Genomic DNA, 21,705 nt, shown 5'->3' with positions numbered 1-21,705 from the left:
TCATGGATGTCATCAATTCCATGACTTTTCCAGGCCTGGAAAATTAGATTGTAGAACTCTATGACTTTTCCAGGTTTTCCTTGACTGCAGGAACCCTAGGGAGGACAGATATGAAATGTGGGATTTGAGGGTCCAGTAAATGCATTTCCTGCATTTTGGTGAATTTTTATACTTTTTTTTCTTTTATGCTCCAGTTTATGGTGTAAATATCTTACATTTTGTCAGAACAAAAGTCACTAGCCACTTTCATTTTTTTAAATCACCCTACATCCTCCTGAACTCTATGCCTGTGCAGCAGTTGATAAAAAAACATTTTAGATTTTCTCATTTTCAGAGTGAATTTTCTCACAGTTACCATCACATATTAAAGTTGCCAATGGATTTAATTTAAAAAAAGTCAATACCTTAAATTCAGAATGCAAGACTTACACCAGTGCACCTCGGTCTACATCAGTGGCAGTAAAATAGGGTTACAGTGCCTTACAGTTAGAAAATACCTCAGTTAGGACACTAAAATCAATGACCGTTTACAACTGTAGAATACAGGCTGTTACATTGGTTAACTGCTTAAGTGTCACTAATGTGTCACTAGCTGTGCTGCGGTTTTGTGCTGGATGTCCCTCTCCTCGCTGCCATTTTTCAGACTTCACTGTTCAGCAGCAAAGAGCCTCTGTTAGCCGTTCTTGTTTCCCTTAATAAAATAATATCAGAAGAAAGTGGCTTTGTCTTCAATTAAATGTTTGGCACTATAGTTTCTCTGTAACACAAGTAAAACACTTGAAATGACATTTATTTCCAAGTCTCTGTATTTCATGAACATAGTGCAGGGGAAATTTAACTCTGTGCTGACTTTGATGTAAACGATCATTTCGTTTACAGTCAGCAGCAGAACAACACCCTGCTACAGTGTGACAGTGCAGGTCTCAGCTTGCTTTACACATACTGCTCCCATTAGACCGCATGCATGAACACACCAGTTCATTAATTCATCACCTGCAGCATCACCTGTCCCCAGACACTCTTCCTATGGAAAAACACCTCGGCATGAAGCCGTTTGTTGCAGTGTTGCATGATTGATGCCATCGCTGATTTCATTTTGGAGTCTGTTCTGTTGTCCTGATCCACCTCCGTCACCACAGATAATTAAATATTTTATGTCATCATAGACTTTTCACCAGGAAATTAAATTTTTTGTCTTACATGCACAGGTATGTGGTATCACCAGCCAGTCATTATCCCAATTGTATTACAGCATCCCTGATGAAAGAAAAGGCCATCTTTCTTGCCTCTAATTTACTAATAAACAAGCTTTATTAATAAAGGCATGCCACTGTAAAATCCAACAAGTTGAGCTTACTTAAAAAATCTAGAAAACTGAATCCCTTTAAAAAAGGTAAGTTTACATAACTATTAATCTTAAGTCTTCAGGTTTTTTATACATATAAAGTAAACATAACTTAAAATAGTTACATTTACTTACCTTTTCAACCTCTGGAACCTGGGCAAATATTTGTGATTTTTTCAGAAGAAAAACAAATTTAAAAAAGCCCTAAGACAAAATGACCCAAAAATGAGTAAAAATGTAACAAAATCACCTGAAAAACAGCACAAAAACAAAAAACATATAGGGAAATTACCACTAAAAAGAATTCTGTAGCATAATTTTAAATATAAAATGGCAAATATGGTTATCTGAAAAATTCTCCCTATCTTATAATAAAGCTTAAAATATTAATAAATCTACTAATTTCTTGTAATTTGCAGGACACTTCTTGCCATGGTGCTCATTGCTTTTTCCTCGTGTGTTTGACAGAAATCACACCAATTTGCTGAGGGTGTAAAGGTTTATATGCCAAAATAACATGACTGTTCTTTCCTCAATAAATGAAGGTCTAAATACATGTAATAAAGTATTTACTCTATGATCAGGTTTTGAGGAGTAATGAAAGCTTAACGTATTCTTGAGAACAGTGTAATAAATAATGAAACACAAAACCACTGTTTAACAAGTTTAATATCCCACACTTGAAATACAAACATTAATGCGACCCACATGGTATAAAAATGTTTTAATAAAAAACACTAAGGGCGTTCTTAATTCATTGCACCCTATTCATTCTATACAAACATGCATACAGTACAACTTACGAAAATCCGGAAAACATTAAATAAAACAGCAATGATTTGTGACTTGTAGACAGCGGCATATGTAAATCCCTCATTACATCATCCTAGCATCATTTGCTTCCAAAAACAGTTTTTAATGGAGTAGCTGGTGGAGTGAAGGGGGGGGGGGCATATTTAATTTATGAGCCACACATCAGGCACTCGTCTTTGTTCGCTAAGGAGCACACCATGGCAGCAGTATTGCGCTCTTTGGTCTCCTTATCATCGTTCTTTGCTGATTGGGCCTCCTTTATCTTCTCCTTGTTGAGGGTGAACTGGATGGGGTTGGCGGCAGGCTTCGTCCGCAGGTAGTACATGCCCGTTTTCAGGCCCTGCAGAGTGGAGGCGAAGGTTGTTAAGATGTTTCTGGCCTCGTGATGCAGCATGTATCGAGCCTATATCATTTCACTCCTCACTTACCAACTTCCAGCCGTAGAAGTGCATGCTGGTCAGTTTGCCGTAGTTTGGCTCGGCAATGTGGATGTTTAGGGACTGGCTCTGGTCAATGTAGGCGCCACGATCTGCGGCCATCTTAATGATGGTTTTCTGGGAGATTTCCCACACGGTTTTATACAGCTGCTTCAGATCATCAGGGATCTCCTCAATATCCTGCAACACAAATGGGTTGAAAATTAAACCATTATGAAGGAACAAAAAGGGAGGGAAAGATTAGACTTGTAATTTGCTTTGTCGACAAGTCGTGACCAAAAATTAAATAAATGAATAAATAAATAAATAAATAAATAAATAAATAAATAAATAAATAAATAAAAGAAGGCACACTGTACCATGACAAATTTGGTACATATCTATTTTTATGGATGATTTTGTATGAAGTTGTGGGACTGTCTGATGTTGCTGATTGCGTGATGAATTTTCTGGTCTTGAGTGCACTGGTGCTTTGTTGGAGTTGACCTGAGAGTGTGCTCAGTCACTTCATTGATTCCACCTGTGATTGCATGTCACCCGACACCAGCCTCCATCTGTGAGCTGCCTCTTGTTTTTACAGCCCTGATGAAGACCATGCAACATGTATTTGCTGACCCACTTTCTTAAGGGCTCTTTAACTTTTTTTGAAACCTTGGTGTTTTTGGCGTTATGACTTATTGGGAAAACAAATACAAGTCTAACCTTTCCCTCTTTTTTTTGGATCTAAAAAAAGCACCTGTTTTTGAGACCTATAGATGTGAAGTAGAACTCCTTTATACACTCTGAAGGAACATTTTGAGCAGTGATGCTGAATTAGTCGATCAGCTAATATTTTGTTACGTGTGCCTCTTTACCTGGATGGATCCGTTCTGAGCGATCAGCTGGTTCTTCATTTCATCACTCCACAGTCCTCGCTCTGTGAGGTCCTTCAGCAGGTGAGGGTTCACAATCTATTGGAGAAGCAGAAAAAAAAACACTTAGCGGCCTTTCCTGCCAGGGTCCTCAGAATGAAATTTAAGACCAATTTTACAATAACCAAAACTTAAGAACTTAGATTTCAAACTCTCCCAAATATTTATTGTAACATTAAACATAACGACTTTTTGTTTTGTGGTGCAGACGAGGGGAGAACAAAGTTTGGGAAGTACCTGGCATTTGTTGGCCAGTTTACTTGTCAATTTTAAGCTTCTCACGCTGCATGTGAGATTCCCTGCTTTGATTTCAGTCATGAAAGTTTGAAAAACATTTAGCATAAAATACACAGACCCTCAGGTGCATTGCCTTGTACGAGTTTGCTCTGATTTGCAATCACCTGGGAGATTGTGCTTGTGCCTTTTTTATTGCTCGCTCTGCTCTGCGGTGATGATTTGACAATGGCTGACAAAGATCTCTCTTAGATCAAAATGTTGCACTATTAAAATTACTGGCAGCTTTTAATACAGTGTGCGGATCTTCTGTCTGATTCCTGCCTTAGCTTGATTTTTTTGATCCAGCACCTGTGAAAGTGTTTTGGGTGTGCGTGCCCTCCATCCTGCTTGTATTGGTTTCTATCATTGTGTGAAGTCTTGGTTAAATAGTCATTTTGCACTTCCTCATGTTGTCCAGAGTGCAGTGTCAAATAGCCAGCAGACAGTGGCTCCTCTGCTCTGAGCAACATGAGTGTTGTTGTTCCACTGTTCTGATTTGCACAGCATTAATTCAAGAGGTATTAACTACATTATTGTTAAAAAATAAATAAATATTTATGTGTACTTCCCACATCTTTGCACACATCACATCTTTAACACCTTTGAAAGATTGATTTCAAGACATTTAGTGCCTTGTGAGGCTTTTTAAGGATCTGCTTCCTCTAAGGACACACAACTTTGGAGACACAAAGCAGTGAATGCATTCAGTGCTGACCTGAAACTCTCCAGAGAGCACCCTGCGGGTGTAGATGTTGCTGGTGTAGGCCTCAATAGACTCGTTGTTGCCCAGGATCTGGGCGGTGGAGGCTGTGGGCATGGGAGCCAACAGCAGACTGTTCCTCACACCATGTCTGAGGACACACAGGGACACAGGGAGGAGCTGGTTTAGAGACATGCTACAGTCTTCACATAGAGTAGATATGAGATGAAAAATACCAACAAGACAGATTTCAGGGAAAACTTACTTGGCAATTTTTGCCTTCAGTGCTTTCCAGTCACAGAGATCTGTTGGGGTTTTATTCCACATGTCATACTGCAAGATCTGGAAGACAAAATCAGTTAGGGTTTGAGCCTAAACTGCTTAAACACAAATCAGGATGGATTTGAGACATTGTGGAAATGACTCACTCCTTTGCTGACAGGAGAGCCAGCGTAGGTTTCGTAAGAGCCGAGCTCCGCCGCCAGCTCGCAGCTGGCCTCCAGGGCAGCGTAGTAGATGGTCTCAAAGATCTGAATGTTGAGCAGCTGAGCCTCTGGGCTTTCAAATGGATAACGCATTAGGATGAAGGCATCAGCCAGACCCTGCACGCCGATTCCAATCGGCCTGTGACGCTTGTTAGAGCGTTCAGCCTGTAGAGCGGGACAGAGGACACGTTTGTTTACACAGAGTGCATAAAACCCGACTGCATGGCTGATAGAGAAGACGACAAAGCATACCTCGATCACTGGGTAGTAGTTAATGTCAATAATCTTGTTCAGGTTCTTGACAATAACTTTGGTGACAGACGCGAGCTTTTTAAAGTCAAAAGTCCTCTCTGGGGTGACATACATGTTGAGGGCAATAGATGCCAGGTTACACACTGCAACCTGAGAAAGAAACCAAATGAGCATAAGCAAAATAATGTAATGATTAAACTGAATATTACAGAGACAATAATACCTCGTGCCCCTCACCTCGTCTTTGCTCGTGTACTCTACGATCTCCGTGCACAGATTGCTGGATTTGATGGTGCCCAGATTCTGCTGGTTGCTCTTCCTGTTGCAGGCATCTTTGTAGAGCATGTATGGCGTACCCGTTTCTGTCTGAGACTCAATGATGGCGTACCACACCTGCTGAGCCTTCACCACACGCTTAGCCCGGCCCTCCCTCTCATAGCTGAGGACAGATTGGATCCATGGGACAAGTCAGAATTGAGAAATACGTAGTTTGTAAAGAACAGAGTTTGGTGTGCCTGATTTACCGAGTGTAGAGCTCTTCGAACTCCTCTCCCCAGCAATCTTCTAACCCAGGACATTCATTTGGACACATTAGAGACCAGTCCTACAAAAGCAAGAGAGGAACAATATGACTTTCTCCCTGTATTATTCAAGCTTTAACAGAAGCCTAAAACTGAGACCCTTAAGAAAAATACAGTAGATTATAGAAAATCTGTCTTAATTCAAACGGATGTAAGATGTGCGTCAGAGAGAATACTCCCTCATATATTCACCTGATTGCTCTCCACTCGTTTCATAAACAGGTCTGGGATCCACATGGCGAAGAACAGGTCTCTGGCTCTCTGCTCCTCTTTACCCGTGTTCTTCTTCAACTCTAAGAAGTCAAACACGTCAAAATGCCACGGCTCCAGGTACACGGCGAACGCCCCGGGTCTCTGAACAAAAACAAGGTAGGTGATTACTACCAAAAGTGTCTCTAGAGAAACAATGTTGAGCTCTGTACTGCAAATCTTTACCTTGTTGCCACCCTGGTCAACATAACGTGCTGTGTTGTTGTAGACTCGAAGCATAGGGACCAGCCCGTTGGAATTGCCATTAGTCTGAAACACAGAAACCACTGTTAGCAATACAAAAAACACAAAAATTAAAACTCCTCCGCATCCGCTTGATTTAAATCCCCATGGTGCGCATTTAACTCACCCCAGCAATGTAGCTGCCTGTCGCTCTGATGCAGCTGACTGCCAAACCAATACCTCCAGCTGATTTAGAGATGAGGGCGCACTGCTTCAGTGTGTCATAAATACCCTCGATGCTGTCGTCCTTCATGGCCAGCAAGAAGCAACTGCAAAAACACAAATTAGATTCGGAAAACATAAAAAATAAATCAAGTTTTAGAGTAAGCATCAGAGTAAACTTTGCTCCGAGGCTTTACCTTGACAGCTGTGGCTTGTTGGTGCCAGCGTTGAACAGAGTAGGTGACGCATGTGTGAACCACTTCTCTGACAGCAAGTTGTAGGTCTCAATGGCAGCATTGATGTCTTCTTTATGAATCCCAACAGCCACTCTCATGAGCATGTGCTGGGGCCTCTCAGCAACTGCAGAGAAAAAGAGATTATTAGAGATCAAACTATTAAAAATGATCAAATTACTTGTGAGTCTCTGCACTTTCAAGAAGCTATAAATCGGTTCTCACCTTTGCCGTTAATCTTCAACAAATACGACCGCTCAAGAGTCTATTAGCGCAAAGGGGACAAATTAGATTTTTAATGCATGTCTCCGCCTGAGACATCGAGCATAAAATGGAATGAAAAATTACCTTAAAGCCAAAGAAGTTGTAAGAGAAGTCTCTGTCGTAAATGATGGCTGAGTTGAGGCGCTGCAAAGGACAGAGGGTGGTATGTTAAAAGAATGCTAAACATTATTACAGCAACTTCAGATCTGAAAACATGGAAATAAAACAAACTTTGTTGAATGTGACTTACACTCTTGTTTCCGAGTACAATGTCGAGCGTCTCCTTAGAGATCATGGGAGAGTGGCGTTTGTTTAACGGGTTCACGTAGTTGTACAGGTCCTCCATCACATCTACAAAAGCAAAGAGGAAAAAGTATATATCAGATCATTTTAACACTTTAAAAACTGTACAACAGAGTAAAGACCCAAAAAAATGTATTTGATACAGAAAATATGATGTATTAAAGTGTTGGTGTTGTTATCAGCTATAAACTATTAATTAAACTAATCAAAAGATGAGATGCATCAAGATATGGATGGCTAACTAACCTGGCTAAACAGTTTTCTAAGGAGAACCTCATACCACACACATTTACCGAAAGATAGCTAAATGAATGTCTACTGCATTAATGGTGTTATTATTTTAGTACAAGTCATATTTATAAGCACATTTATTGCATACACTAAAATCACACATGTTGCAAAAGTGTGAGCAGTGTGGGGTTTTTTTTGCACAACATAAAACTTGTACTCACCACTGAATACTTTCTTGGTCTCTTTGTGCAAGTTTGACACGGCAATCCGTGCAGCCAGCAGTGCATAGTCAGGATGTTTGGTGGTGAGGGTGGCGGCCGTCTCCGCTGCCAGAGTGTCCAGCTCCACTGTGGTGACTCCACTGTACAGACCCTGGATCACCTTCATTGTGATCTGAGTCTGCAGGAACAACATACGCAGGGTTACATGTGGTAGAACATCACTGAGATGGGGTCAACACTGTCACACATTAACATCACTTGGTGTTTCCTTTTTAATTTTGATAATTAACTTTGTGGTGCTTTAAACTTACAGGGTCCACAAAGTCAGGGTTGAGTCCATAGCAAAGCTTCTGGATGCGAGATGTTATTTTGTCAAAGGAAACCGCCTCCTGGCGCCCATCTGGAAAACAAAACAAAACAAAAGTATTATTAGTCCTCAAACATATCTGATCAATTTCTGAGGTAAATTAGTCGTTGATGAATATAACTGTAATGGTAAACACTCAAGAAATATCAGTGCCATAGCTGTTAATTGGATTACCAAGAGCACTGTAGTGGGGGGTGGGACTGATTACCCAAGTCCCACTCAGGTGGGTAATCATTAGAAATGAAAATTTCTAAGTAGGGATGTACAATGTAGGATTTTTTGCTGATATCTGGTATGTAACAACTCATCTGGCTTATGTGCGATACCAATATTGATATATCCACATTTCCCCCACTTTTTTTAGTGATTAACATCATAATATGCATACTCTTATTGTGGTGGCCCACCAGCAAATGGAGATATTAAATACAATGCTTTTAAATGTATGTAAAATTCATTCATTTTGCAAAATAAGAAAAATACTTCAACTTAGGGTTTTTGTTTTGTACCTGTTCAATGCTCAGTTAAAAAAAACAGTATTTTTTCTGATTCCTGAAAACCAGCAATTTTTTGGGAAATAGACTTACACTAGACAGAAGCGATATAAAATAGTGGAGGCTCTCAGAGGCCCTTCTCACCACTTAAAGATGCATGATTGTTTAATGCACACCTGCTCTGGGATTCAGCTTTAAATGCAGCAAGAGATAAATGAGTGAATGATTATGCTGCTGGAGCACCAATATACATTGTCATGATGTACAAGCAAGGGAAAGAAAGAAAGAAAGAAAGAAAGAAAGAAAGAAAGAAAGAAAAGAAAAGAAAGAGGGGACTTCTTTTGCACCAGGGCCCAGCGATCAGTGCGACACCCCTGCCCTCTATTGATCAAGTAACTGGGATGCAGCCCGCGCTGAACACCTGTCTAACCAGTTGAGGCTGACAACAAAACCTCGCTACTTCGCGCCAACTCCACAGATTCCAAACATGACTATAATAACTCTTATTTCACACATATAGAGGGAAGTGTGTCAGCGCCTTTATTTTGAAAAACACCGCGGAAAAATTTAAAGGATAGAGAGCGAAATTAGGTCAATTATCGATTTTAAGACTCGGCTCTGTCGCTTGTGCTTAAAAATAACCCCCAAGGTTAGTCAAAAATAAAGACAAAACCGCCAACAAACCTGCAAAGAGAAAACTTAACTGTCAGCTTTTGTCCTTTCATAACTCTTTGTTTGGTGTCTTGGCGGAAACACACCACCCAAAGACACAAACAGCACACTGTAATACGACTGAAACAGAGCGGAGGAATAATACACTGTTACATTTCTTTATAGTTTTAACATTTATCATAGCTTAGATATATTTTAAGTAGTAAGAAGTTTTCCAGAGTCTTTACATCCCCCGCATTGTAACATTTCATAATGCGACAGTATTTGACAGCAATGAAGTTAAAATGATCTGATACTGTACCTCGCTTAATGACATGCATGTTTGCAGCAGAGCAGCTGGTTTCCTCACACAGCAGATGTCGATGTTTTCTTCTCGGCCTGGAAGCGGATAAAAATGACTCCCGAGTTGTTATAGCAGGTTATTACTCTGTGAGAACAATCAACTGGATCTCAAACTGGGCGCCAAAGACACACAGACCAGTTACACTGCACTGCGTCAGTGGCTCAGCCAATCACAGACGACTCCATCACATTTTTAAACCAATCAACAGTCATCTTTGCGTCTTCCGGGCGTTGTTTCCGGGAGAATCAGGCGGGATGTTCTCCAAACAGGAGTTTTATTACATATAATAATTGCGTCATATGTACTGTTTGTTGCACTATACAAATTTAAAACAACCACATATGAACGTTACTAAAATTATTTAAAAAAAAAAAGAATCACAGAATTGTAGCCCATGTATTTCCTAACTTACATGATAACCACATCAATATATTTTTATTATATTTAAACTCCTCATTATAACAATAACAGCTGTGGTGGCATCCATAACAACTAAAATTCTCAATTTATTTATTGTTTCTCTTACAATTAGTAAGGGAACCCAAGGCGAGGCAGTTTTATTTGCAAAGCTCATTTTATACAACAAGGAATTTGAAAGTGCTTTACAGTGCAATAAAATACAAAAACATAGTAAAGGGCACAAATTTACAAGTTGACATGTTGCACCATTCAAGAAGTGTAAAAATTAGCTTTTGCTGAACTCACAGAGGATTTAGAGCCACTCAGGCTCAATTGGAGTGGCTCTAAATCCTCTGGGGAGCTTTTTTTATTCCTCAGTCTGCAAAAAATACTAAAGTAGGCCTTGCAGTACATGGGTCAAATTCTGAATGTAATACGGAGCTATTGTTTGCACCACATCTACTTTTCGTAATGTATCTGATGTTAATTATGATATGTGATTTGTAATATAGTCCAAGTACCACACAGATCAAGTACCATATGGTTTTGTCATTAAATTTTGTGGTTTTTTTTTTTGTATTTTTGTATTCATCTGAAACTGTTTAAATCTTGGGATGCAAGACATATTTTTGGAAAGTATTCTTATAATACAATGAAATGAAAAATCAAAACAGTAAATATGATAATGAGTAGATTATTGGTCTTAATGATATTCATATTCAGCATCTAATTTTTTTTTTTTTGATTTGTCCCTTTAATGCCCCAAACACAAGCATATCAAGCTTGAATTCATCTCTGTCAATATTTCCGCGTCTAAAAATCAGAAACATAAAATCATGGAAAAATCAATATCCAGCACTAAGTGAAAGCTTTGACTTGACATTCTGCCTAAAAAACAGAGACAGTCACATATTCAGTATTTGACCTACATTTATATCCGAGTTTTATTTTGAAGAGGGGAAAAGCCCAATTAAACCGGATGTGACCCTGTTAGATTTGTTGCTGACGCTGATGGACCCGGAACGGTAAGGCAGCACTCCGAAGATGGCCGGGGTGTTTGAGGTGGAGGTTGATGGTGTAGAGCACGACCATGGACTGGAGCATCACGATGAACCGCACCAGGTGAGAGTGGCGAGCCTCGGTGAGGTTATAGGACGAATACATCAGATGGGAGTGAATTTATTCAGGGGATTTAGCTGCCAACTCGGAACTCTGTGTTAGCTAGCTATTAATCACGGATGTAGCCTAAGCAGCTAGCTAGCTGCTGCTCAGCGGTCTGTTACCAAGCAGAGGAATGAAGTCTAGATAAAATGCATTGTCCATTGTATCCAGCTGATTGCGCTTGCTTGACAAAACCGCAGTGTAAGCGAGAAACGCCCTGAGAGCATTTTGTTAGCCATGCTAAGCAAGCTAGCCGGCTAACGTTTAAATCTTGTAGTTGCTTTCATCATGTTAAAGTAGAGCAGACTTTTTTTTTTAATATCTATAACGTTAATCACGACTGTTTTTTCACAGTTATGTTCACAGCTGCGTTCAAAAACTAGCGCAACAAATACACTTTATGTGGCTGGTCGGGTCAAAGGTCACGTGCGTATTTCCTTTACTGTGCAGAGGACTAAGACCAAACCACTTCCTGTGTTATTTCAGTTACTGTCAAACCAAATGTGACACTGGGACAGTGTGCTAGAGACACCACAGAGTAAACTAAAAGCTGTTACACTCAGTCATGTGTAGGAGTAGTAACCAAATGTGCAGCGGAGGCTGCATATCTGCGTGGCTGGCATCACAATAGGCTGACAAAAGCCACATTAGATCCTCATGTTTGGTTCCCTAAGTGATTGAATGAAAATGATTGAAGTGTTTTTCATACCTTGCTGACATTTCAGTGGGATATATGATATGACAGTATTTTTGTTAAGGAAAAAACATTTCAAAAAATGTAAAAGCTGAGCTGCTAGTATTAAAGTCATTGTAGCATATGTGTCATTGTCTAGCCCACAATGCTGTGTTTCCAATATGCAATTAGCCTACTCAAACAAGTATTGCAGGGTGCGGCCCTCTTGCTGGAGAACTTGGTGACACTTGTTGCTGCAGCAACTAGCGTTCCATTTGGCAGGAGCAGAGGCCTTTTTTTTTTTTTCTTATTTATTTATTTTTTTTACTACTCCTGTAACGTTATCCCCACCAGTCACAGTTTCCATCTTTCTAAGCACAGCCTTCTGTTTCACCAGTAGACTGACCTCTCATGGCAGGTGTTGTTAGTTACTATATATTGCTACAAAACAACCTCTCTGTATCAGTTTGAAAGACGGGCATCTGTATTTTGAGCTCCGGGATTTCTAAATATCCTGGTATACTGTAATACTTAATTAACAAAAGAACATTGCATCAGTTCTTGTTGCCAGCTGTTAATTTCAGTCTTGGTTAAGTAGCTTAACAAGCCCAACAACTTGGGAGAGACTGAGTGCTAAACGCACTTTGCTCATTTGAATAACTTGACTCTTGTTAATTACTGATACATCTTGGTTTGATATGACAGAGCTTTGTCACACGTGCATTTCAACTTACTGCACAACCAAAGTGAAATGTTTCCATGAAACAGATTATTTTAGCATCTCTTATATATGTATGTGATGTATGATCTGGAGTTTAAATCCAACTCTGTAAGAGTGGATGCTTTTATTAGTTATGACTTTCTGATTCTGTCTTTTTTTATATTGTGATTTTTCGTATCTGCAAATTATCATAGATTCTGAGTGAAAGGGTCCAATTGTTATTGTTTCTTGGTTTAAATAAGGTTCATACAGTGCACTCTGCAAAGGCACACTACAGTAGTGTCCCCTCCTTATAGTTTTCAAGTGCGTAATTTCCCCCAATATGGCTAAGATGTGATCTGCTTATTTGCTTGTCCAGCTGTTTTTTTGTCAAAGTGTCAATGGTAGTAGTTATTTTTTGTGTTTTCTCCTTTCTTTAGTTTGATGTGTCCAAGCTCTCGCCAGAGGAGAAGTGGAGGTTAGTATCTCTGCCACACTTTTAATGGATCATTCATTTATTTTTACGTACCATATAATTATTCTCTTTCTGAAATGCATTCAGATGGAGTTAAAACTAATTTGTCGAGAGAAAATGAAGGTTTTGAACTTATGGGTAGAGTGTTACACATATAAGCATTTTTTTACTTTTAATTTACAAGGTTTTTGTTAATGTCTCCATATATCCTAATTGATTAGATTAAGAACACTCTGAACTGTGACAATGGACAATCTTGGTATACAATAAAATGTCATAATTTGTAGGTATTTTAAAGTTTGCATGTTTCAAACAGTTCACAGTCATTGCCATTAGGAGACACCAAAGTGCAGAGCTGCACAGTGCACCTTTAAGGTCACGCCCATCCTGCATTGTTGTGAAATAACAAACTGTGGTTCCCTAGCTATGTAACATCAGCTGAGTATGTTCTTCCTTTTTTTTTTACTACAGGGTGGAGCATGCAAGAATGCATGCCAAACACAAAGGTCATGAGGCCATGCACGCAGAGATGGTCCTGATCCTGATAGTCACTCTTGTCGTCGCCCAGCTAGTCCTTGTGCAGTGGAAACAGAGACATCCAAAGTCATACAATGTAAGACACGAGAGACACCAGCAAAATGTTTGAAGTTCTGGTTGTAGAGTTTGTGATTCCCATCATGCGAAGACAAATTTTGAAAATGTTTTTTGGATACAGATACAATTGAGCTAGGCCGTATGTGATTTTCATGAATAAAAAGCCAGACTAAATAAACAAATAGCTTTTCAGTTGTCATTTAAAAATGTTCACAGAGCCCGCTTCTCTTACAGCTTTTGGAGGGGTATTCCATAATTTTGGAGCATAGGTAACGAAAGCTGCGCTGCCTGTTTTCTTGTGCGTATAATTGTGTGTATTTAAAAACCCAGCTGCAAAAGATCTGAGTGCTCGTGAAGGATTATAGAACGACAGAGAGTCTGCAATGTAGGCCGGTCCCAAACCATTAAGAGTTTTAAAAACAATTAAAAGGATAATAAAACCGGGGTAATATGCTCCCTTTTCCTTGTTTTGGTTAAAAGTCTTGCTGCACAATTCTGAATAAGCTGCTTCCTCGATTGACTCTTGCTAGAGGCCAGTTAAAAGAGCATTGCAGGAATCTAATGGATTTGAAATAAAAGCATGGATCTGTTTTTCAGCATCTTGATAGGATAGTACATTAGTGCAGTGTTTTCCCTCACAAGTCTGCATTTTCTTTCAGTTTCTGTCCATGTGACAGAAAATGATTGTATCAATAGTGTTTTCTTTATATAAGTACAGACATGGTATTTTTTTCATATCCCAAACTATCCAAATACGAAATGTTGTCAGTAGTGTCTCTGTTTTTATGTGTCTCTGTTCTCCCTGGTGTACATGCGTCTTCTAACACGTACGCTCTGCTGTTTTGTAGCTGGTGACTCTGTTCCAGATGTGGGTAGTTCCTCTCTACTTTACTACCAAACTTCACTGGTGGAGGTTCCTGACCACGTGGTTTATCTTCTCTGTCATCACAGCATACATCTCCTACCGTGCCACACGCAAGCCACTGGCCTGCACCACGCCGAGGTATAAATGTCATTTACACATAATCAAAAACCCGAGGAGATCTTCCTTTTTATTATTGCAGAATGAACTGATGTACTTTAACAAACATTTCCTCTCTTTGGCTACTGTAGGTTGGTGTATAAGTGGTTCCTCCTGCTCTACAAGATCAGCTACGCCACAGGAATAGTTGGCTACAGTGTCGTCATGTTTACACTTTTTGGTATAAACTTAATATTCAGGTATGTATTCATAATCAGAAATACTTTATTGATCCCGGGGGAGGGGGGCAATTGTGGTTGGTTACAGTCGCTCTGATGCCACCATAGAGAATTATTACAAGTAGATTAAAAAAAAAGCACAAGTATTTTAAAAATTAATTTTTAAATTAGAAATTAGAAATACATAATTAGTAAACAATGAGAACCATAGCAAATATTCAAAACATTACACATAATATGCTGAATATTTAAGTGTGTAAAAATATAAATGTAAAGAAATGCAATAATGGACAATTAGCACTAATATGTGAATATTTAAATTATGATATCGACACTGTGCTGAGTGTGTCAAGTGTTTTGTGCCTAATGCTACAATACTCTGTATAAACCAGTATGTAAGTTCAAAATATAAAATCTAAATATGTATGCAATGCTACAATGAACAACAGAGTTATACATGAGTAAAAATAACAATAAGAATATATACAGTATTAGTAACATGTTAAATATAGCCCACATTCAAGAGTCAGAGAAATATTGCACATTTGAATAATTGCACAGAGGAATGCTGTGGTTAAGACAGTGATGTAAAATATTTTTGCACCTTAAAAACCCTATTGCACATTTGAAGTGTAATAAATAAATTATGTAATTTTAATTGTAGATGTGTGTATTAAGTCCAAGTGCCAGTCTATTGACTCAGCGTGTCAGACACCCTGAGGCAGGTATTGCTGTGGCGTAAATAGTTCCAGGTCATTTCAGTGTTCTTGAATGAAGGGTAGCTAGAACTTTTAGAGGATTTAAGACTTGCACCTTTAATGCTGCAGGGTGCTGTTGAATCTTTTTCAGCTTGCCATTTAAGGATATATTCAGTTTTGTTCCTTCCTGGTCTCTGTCCCACGTTTAGCACCTTACTGCCACTAGAGGATGTAGTTTTGCCTTTTGTTTTTTTTAAGTACCCCTTTTGATCATCACTGCTCCTGCAACATCTGAATCCCTAAACTTTACTCTTTCGTTTTTTCTTTATTTGAAGTATTTTAGAATCTGGCTCTGTGGTTTGTTACTTGATTTTAAGCACTGAAGCACTTCTACAATCTGGCATCTACCACGATTTTTTTATTTATCAGGAAAAAGAGCAAATAGCACTCTTTGACTGCTGGCTACATGGTTTTTACACAATCCATGACTGACCTCATGTGTACCTGTTTAAATGTGTTTAAAGGTTGAATGAGAAGTAAAATAAACTATGACACTACATTCACTATGACATACAGACATGCGTAGTTATCACACATACTTCCCTTTAGACAATGAAATGACAAATGTCTCTCCTTTCTGTTCATAATGGTTAAAGAAATTAGTTTTGACATTTTCTGCCTCAGACACAGTCTCCAGAAGGAAGTGGAAGTTGCTAATTTTAGCAGAATTTTAAACAAGCCTGTGGTAGCCCACTCATGAATGCATCTGACTGAACAAAGAGTTGTGACTATTTATTTCTTGAGAAATAACCTTTAACAAGATCTGTTATGGTCACATTACATTAGCGAGGTTGCACCATAATACACCATCTAATTGGTTAAAACTTTCCAGACATCACTCACTATACTAAATATACACTATACTAAATCGTACAATTTAACATAATATTTACAGTTGTCAAACGAAATGAACTTAAAGTGTTACATATCAGTAAGTTTTCACTGTTGTAAATTTAAAACAGGGACTAACAGGAATGTACTTTAAAGGTCCAGTGTCAAGATTTAGTGGCATCTAGCCGTGACGCTGCAGATTGCAACTAGGACTCACCAATATGGAGAAAATGAAAATATCACAATATTTTTGACCGAATATCTCAATATACATGGCTCGTTCTAAGGCAACATAAACACAGATTTTTATTTTCAGGTGTTGGCACACTTACGAAAACATAGTTATGGATATCACATACCATTTCTGCAAATAGGAGATGCCCCAGATTCTACACACTGGACCCTTTAAAGCTTCCTGTGTGTGCTTTCAGAATGAGATGGTTCAACATTTTACAACTTCCTACCTAGAACTGCCCCCTAACTTGAATGCTTCCTTGCATTAGTGGTGGAATGTTTTGGCTTAAAGTTCATGATTTCTTGGAACAGCTGATCATCAGAACATTATCAATCAAAATGACATCATTTTTTTTTTGCTTTTAAAAGCAGATATGATAAACAGATATGTTAATAGGTGGTTTGGTTTATAAAAAAATATACTTCATGTTATCTTTCAAAAACGTAAACTTTGCTGTACACAGAAAATATCAAATCAGACTTGTATCTGTTTTATGAACTGAATAAAAGTTGATGGTGCACACGAGCTGAGCCGTGCCCTCTCTGTCCAGGATAAAGCCAGAGGATGCAATGGACTTTGGCGTTTCACTGTTATTCTACGGTCTGTACTACGGGGTCCTGGGAAGAGACTTTGCAGAGATGTGTGCAGACTTCATGGCTTCAACTGTTGGGGTAAGTAGACAGATTGCAGACATTGTTTGTTTCTGTGAAGGTCATTTTTTTGTGTTAATTTGTTGTTGGTGATGTGTTTTTTTTAGTATTACAGTGCATCCGGCATGCCAACCAAGCACCTCTCCGACAATATCTGTGCTGTGTGCGGGCAGCCCATCCTCGTAGATGTCAGTGAGGAGGGGATTATCGAGAACACGTACAGATTATCCTGCAACCATGTGTATCCTTCCTTGTGATATTTATTTTAATGCTACTATGTATTTATCAGTGAGAGAGAAGTTGAGCTGCATGACGGGGGTATTGCACGTCAATAAAAGGTGTCGTCACGTTTGTGTCGGAACTGTATTGTGCACTCAATTTGCTGCCAAAAGGGGAATTAATTTAAAACAGTCTGTTCATCTGAATCTGCATTACTTCCTCCATGATTATCCCCTGCTGCTTGTCCAGGGTAAAAAACACGCAACTGTTGTCAGATAATAGAGAATTGCCTGCTGTGAGTTATAATTATAGAGCCCAAATCATATATCAGCATGTTAATATGATGGCTAATATTAGTTTGCTGCTGATATGACTTTTTTGGCAGATAGGCAGATAAAAATTTCAGCACCATACAATATTGCAGGCTGCAGTTTGTTTATTTGATGACTTATTTACATATTTCAAGTTTGAATTTTCAATGTAATTTGTGGTACTTTCAGGCTTGTTTTCAATAATGATAGGAAAAGTTTTTATTATATACAAAAATACAAGCACAAAGGATGCACATATTGATATGATGCATTTTAAGAGCTAATGTTCTCTCTTTGGTTAGATTTGCTGGTCCAAAGTTTTCTTAGTGATGCATCGGAGCCAGTCAGCAAGATTTAGAAGGCAACAGCAAGGTCCATGAGGATAAAACAGGCCGACATGATGGTAAAGACGGTGATCGTCTGGGAGAATAGGCTATATTACACATGAGGCACACACCACAGTAGTGCTAGCATCAGATTTGAAAGAGACCAACCTGCGCCTCGCAGCTTCATTGTCAGGTGAAGGAGAGCTCGGTGTGCCTCAGAAAGCTTGTGAAACTTAATAAATTGACTCTTTTCATAAAGATAATTCATATTTCAGACATAAAGGAGCATGCTTGTTTTTATACAGGCGCCAGCAAAAATAACATCGTTATTTATATTCTATTCAGTTAATGAAATGCAAAAATTACCATTCCACTAAAAATGCAACTCATATCACAGTCTCAGTATCTGTAAAAATAATTGCAGTACGATTCATTTTGGCATGTCTCGCCACTGTAGTTCTCCCACACGCTTGGCACGCAGAAGTTTCAGTTCTGCAACCTCACTGCTACATGTTACTAAATCCAACATGCTGGACCTTTAAACCAATTGAGGAAGTAACTTTCTGTCCTTATATGGTACTAATGTGATGGTTTTTCAAAGCTCTTTTTTTTTAACATGTTCATGTTGATAAACAGGTTGGTGCATAATGGATATTTTTTGGATATGCAAAACATTTTCATATTTCAACAATAAGCTGCCGAAAGTACACTTTCCAATGTAATAACATTTTGCGCCATTATTTGAACTGTTGCTGACATACTTCAGGGCTGAGCCTTAACTCCACATCCAGGTTCCATGAGTTCTGCATAAGAGGATGGTGCATCGTCGGAAAGAAGCAGATGTGCCCGTACTGCAAAGAGAAGGTGGATCTGAAGAGGATGTTCAGCAATCCGTATCCTTTTGAATTGTTGTTTTTTAAGAGTAATGTGCATGTTAAGACTGCATAGAAAAATTGTTCCCGATCGGTCCAGACACTGGTTCCAGATTTCTCCTCATTAGTTCAAAGTCCGCACCTAGGAGAAATTACCACTGATTCAATTTTAGTTGACAATATGTAAATAAAACGTGGGCTTAAAACACAAAAAAGTAAAATATATTGAAAGAATAAGGTGCAGTTAGTTAAAACCAGGGCTGATTCTAGGATTTGAGGACATTGGGGACTCAGCTTAAACCTCTGTAGGAAAGAAACGATAATTTTTTATTTTTCAGTTTTTATGAAAACATGCCTTCCACACCTGCGGGCCCGGGTTTGGAAGCAGGGCCAGCAGGTTTGTAAGGCATGTTTTCTTTTATAAAAAAATTGCCACCCACTCCCCACCCCCATTGAAGTTTTTGGCAAATATTTATTTTGTTATTTATTTTGCCTTAGAATATGGGGTAATATATAAAAAAAAAAAAAACAACAGCTTGGTTTATTTTTATTTATTTTTTCTGCAAAAAATCGTTTCTAGACTTAAAAAAAATTGGGTGATTTTCTTTTTCTCTTTATGACTTCGTGCATTTTTCCCAAGTCACTCAAGGAGGATCAAGGAAAAATATTTGTAGCTTTGGGGATGGTCTCATGTCACTGTCGGCCCATTCAGAGTGGACCTGTGACCCACCAGCTGGGAACCACTAGCATAGATAAATGAAAAGCAGGTCCAAACCTAAATTAGCTTCTTAAAATTTTTTTAGATGACATCCTACTGGTGTTCAGGAAACCCTGTCAGGCCAAGTTACAGGAGAAGAACATCTTTCTTGTAACAGAGGGGGAAGTTCTGATACTAAAGTTTCGGTGTATTTTTCAGGCAGCTCATCGCAGCCTTTTTCAAACAACATATGAAACATTTATAGATTAAATAACAAGTTCCTGTTCCTTTTTGTGGCTCAAAGTTTACACTTCAGACAACTGTATCAACTTAGCAACTTTATATAATAAATAATGCCCTTTAAAGAAAGTGAAAGTGGCCTCTACTTCCTGTTGGTCATGTGCCAACAGTCGTTATGTGTTAAGGATTTATATAGGCATCCGTTTATTAACCATTTGTTTGCTGCTGAAGTTTTTTTTTTTTTTTCTTAACCACTTTTTTAGCTGGGAGAGGCCACACGTCATGTATGGACAACTTTTAGACTGGCTGCGGTACTTGGTGGCCTGGCAGCCTGTTATTATTGGATTTGTGCAAGGCATCAACTACGTGCTGGGTCTCGAGTGACCTGCGACTCTCAGAAAATGGACATAACACGCCATACAGAGAAGATATGCACTGGCTCAAAAGACTGAGGGCCTAACATTGAACTAAAACACCAATAAAAAGTGTCTATACTTTTTTGTATATATTTATAGGCACATATCTGTATTTTACAGTTTATTTGAATTTTATTGGTAATCTGAATTTGGATGTCTGTGTCAATTTCCCAGGATTTGCTTCACACAGCAATGATAATTGGTTTGTGCATCTTTTGGCCTAGTAAAGCGGTTCCAAAAAAAAAAAAAATCATTAGGGAGGTGCTTTTTACTAATTTATGTCTTAAGTGTTTGTTAATTCTTTAGTTAGGACCGTGCTGGAGTTTTTATCCTCATGTCTGATGGCTATCACACATGAGTAATAAAGATTGAATGGTTACCAACATAATTCTCCCTGTGCCTCCAAAGTACACACACACACACACACACACAGACACAGACACAGACACAGACACAGAGAATCCACAAACTTCCTTTGCGGTCATTTTGCCACTGCGTCAAATAACGTAATCACTCGTACACTGTTTGACATAGATTCCATATTTTGAACTCTGGTGACATGAGTGAGAGTTTCCTAAGCGCAGCCAGTCAGAGGTCATGTGACGGGAAGCCTCATCATTATGGGAAGACGGTTGTAGTCATGCTAAAACAGAGTATTCCTCTAAGAGTTCACATAGAACTGGATGTTACAGGATTTCAAAATGTCCTCACTGTTTTCAGGGACACTCATCCATACCAACGGGACAAAAACATATAGTCATGTTTACTTTGACTTTTACTTTTTGTACGGTTTCTCATGTCACACAGTTGTACGATTTGAATGCACAAACAAGGTCTGTTCTTTTAACTCTCACTTGAACTATTTGTACTTAAAAGTTCAGTTCACCTAAATTACACATGAAAAAAAACGTCACCTGTAGTTCTATGTAGCCATACTTATAGGTTTGGTTTTGCTGTGCCAATTGTTTTCTTTGGAGCTACTTTTTTTTTTTACCAAAGAAATAGTCCCTGTGAATCTGCTGACAGTGTTATGTGGACAATTCAGAGTTTCCTGAGTGTCACATTGCTCTATTTATTTTTTTATTTTCAATGCTGAGCACTACTAACAAAATTCAGTTCACCTCCGTTGTATTGTGGTGACAGCAGAAATCTCAGTGATGGACATCACAAAGCCTGGCCAAATAAAACCCAGACTATCTGTATGGCTAAATAATAGAGAAAATATTATTTTTCGGTCATATTGTGTGCTTTTGGGGAGAAGTTTGCTCTGAGGACTTTCTGCTAGAAAGGGATTTCTCAGTTAAGTTTTGGTTAAAATGAACAGATATGTACCAGAAATGGCTCTCTGGCATTTAGGCAAACTTCT

The 21,705-nt window shown here is 38.7% G+C and overlaps 2 protein-coding genes across 2 annotated transcripts; one reads left to right on the top strand and one right to left on the bottom strand.

Moving 5' to 3' along the window:
• Nucleotides 1-1,996: 1,996 nt before the first annotated feature.
• On the bottom strand, nt 1,997-9,656 carry LOC121952332 (ribonucleoside-diphosphate reductase large subunit-like). Its single transcript, XM_042498936.1, has 19 exons — nt 9,541-9,656; nt 8,018-8,106; nt 7,707-7,884; nt 7,202-7,302; nt 7,036-7,095; nt 6,913-6,952; nt 6,652-6,814; nt 6,420-6,561; nt 6,236-6,319; nt 5,993-6,154; nt 5,744-5,823; nt 5,457-5,658; nt 5,220-5,369; nt 4,911-5,132; nt 4,748-4,824; nt 4,498-4,633; nt 3,450-3,545; nt 2,587-2,775; nt 1,997-2,498 (listed from the first exon to the last, which is right to left on the bottom strand). The coding sequence occupies exons 1-19, from the start codon at nt 9,557-9,559 to the stop codon at nt 2,307-2,309; spliced, it is 2,382 nt and encodes a 793-aa protein (XP_042354870.1). The 5' UTR covers nt 9,560-9,656; the 3' UTR covers nt 1,997-2,306.
• A 1,347-nt stretch (nt 9,657-11,003) lies between these two features.
• Nucleotides 11,004-20,722, top strand: rnf121 (ring finger protein 121). Its single transcript, XM_042499435.1, has 9 exons — nt 11,004-11,103; nt 12,956-12,993; nt 13,462-13,603; nt 14,433-14,587; nt 14,698-14,805; nt 17,159-17,279; nt 17,366-17,499; nt 18,906-19,007; nt 20,187-20,722. The coding sequence occupies exons 1-9, from the start codon at nt 11,026-11,028 to the stop codon at nt 20,305-20,307; spliced, it is 999 nt and encodes a 332-aa protein (XP_042355369.1). The 5' UTR covers nt 11,004-11,025; the 3' UTR covers nt 20,308-20,722.
• Nucleotides 20,723-21,705: the final 983 nt, after the last annotated feature.

This window comes from Plectropomus leopardus, chromosome 13 (assembly GCF_008729295.1).
Source record: "Plectropomus leopardus isolate mb chromosome 13, YSFRI_Pleo_2.0, whole genome shotgun sequence".
NCBI classification, from domain to species: domain Eukaryota; kingdom Metazoa; phylum Chordata; class Actinopteri; order Perciformes; family Serranidae; genus Plectropomus; species Plectropomus leopardus.
This window is presented reverse-complemented; position numbering and strand designations above follow the sequence as displayed.

Bases quoted from the DNA above. Each gene is read 5' to 3' on its own strand.
- LOC121952332 (XM_042498936.1), bottom strand. The intron at 7,303-7,706 runs GTGAGTACAAGT...TTGCTTTTGTAG, and splicing joins GACCAAGAAAGTATTCAGTG to ATGTGATGGAGGACCTGTAC. The intron at 2,776-3,449 runs GTAAAGAGGCAC...TTTGTGTTGCAG, and splicing joins CTCAGAACGGATCCATCCAG to GATATTGAGGAGATCCCTGA.
- rnf121 (XM_042499435.1), top strand. From the start codon at position 11,026: ATGGCCGGGGTGTTTGAGGTGGAGGTTGATGGTGTAGAGCACGACCAT. The intron at 12,994-13,461 runs GTTAGTATCTCT...TTTTTACTACAG, and splicing joins TCGCCAGAGGAGAAGTGGAG to GGTGGAGCATGCAAGAATGC. The intron at 14,806-17,158 runs GTATGTATTCAT...CTCTCTGTCCAG, and splicing joins GGTATAAACTTAATATTCAG to GATAAAGCCAGAGGATGCAA.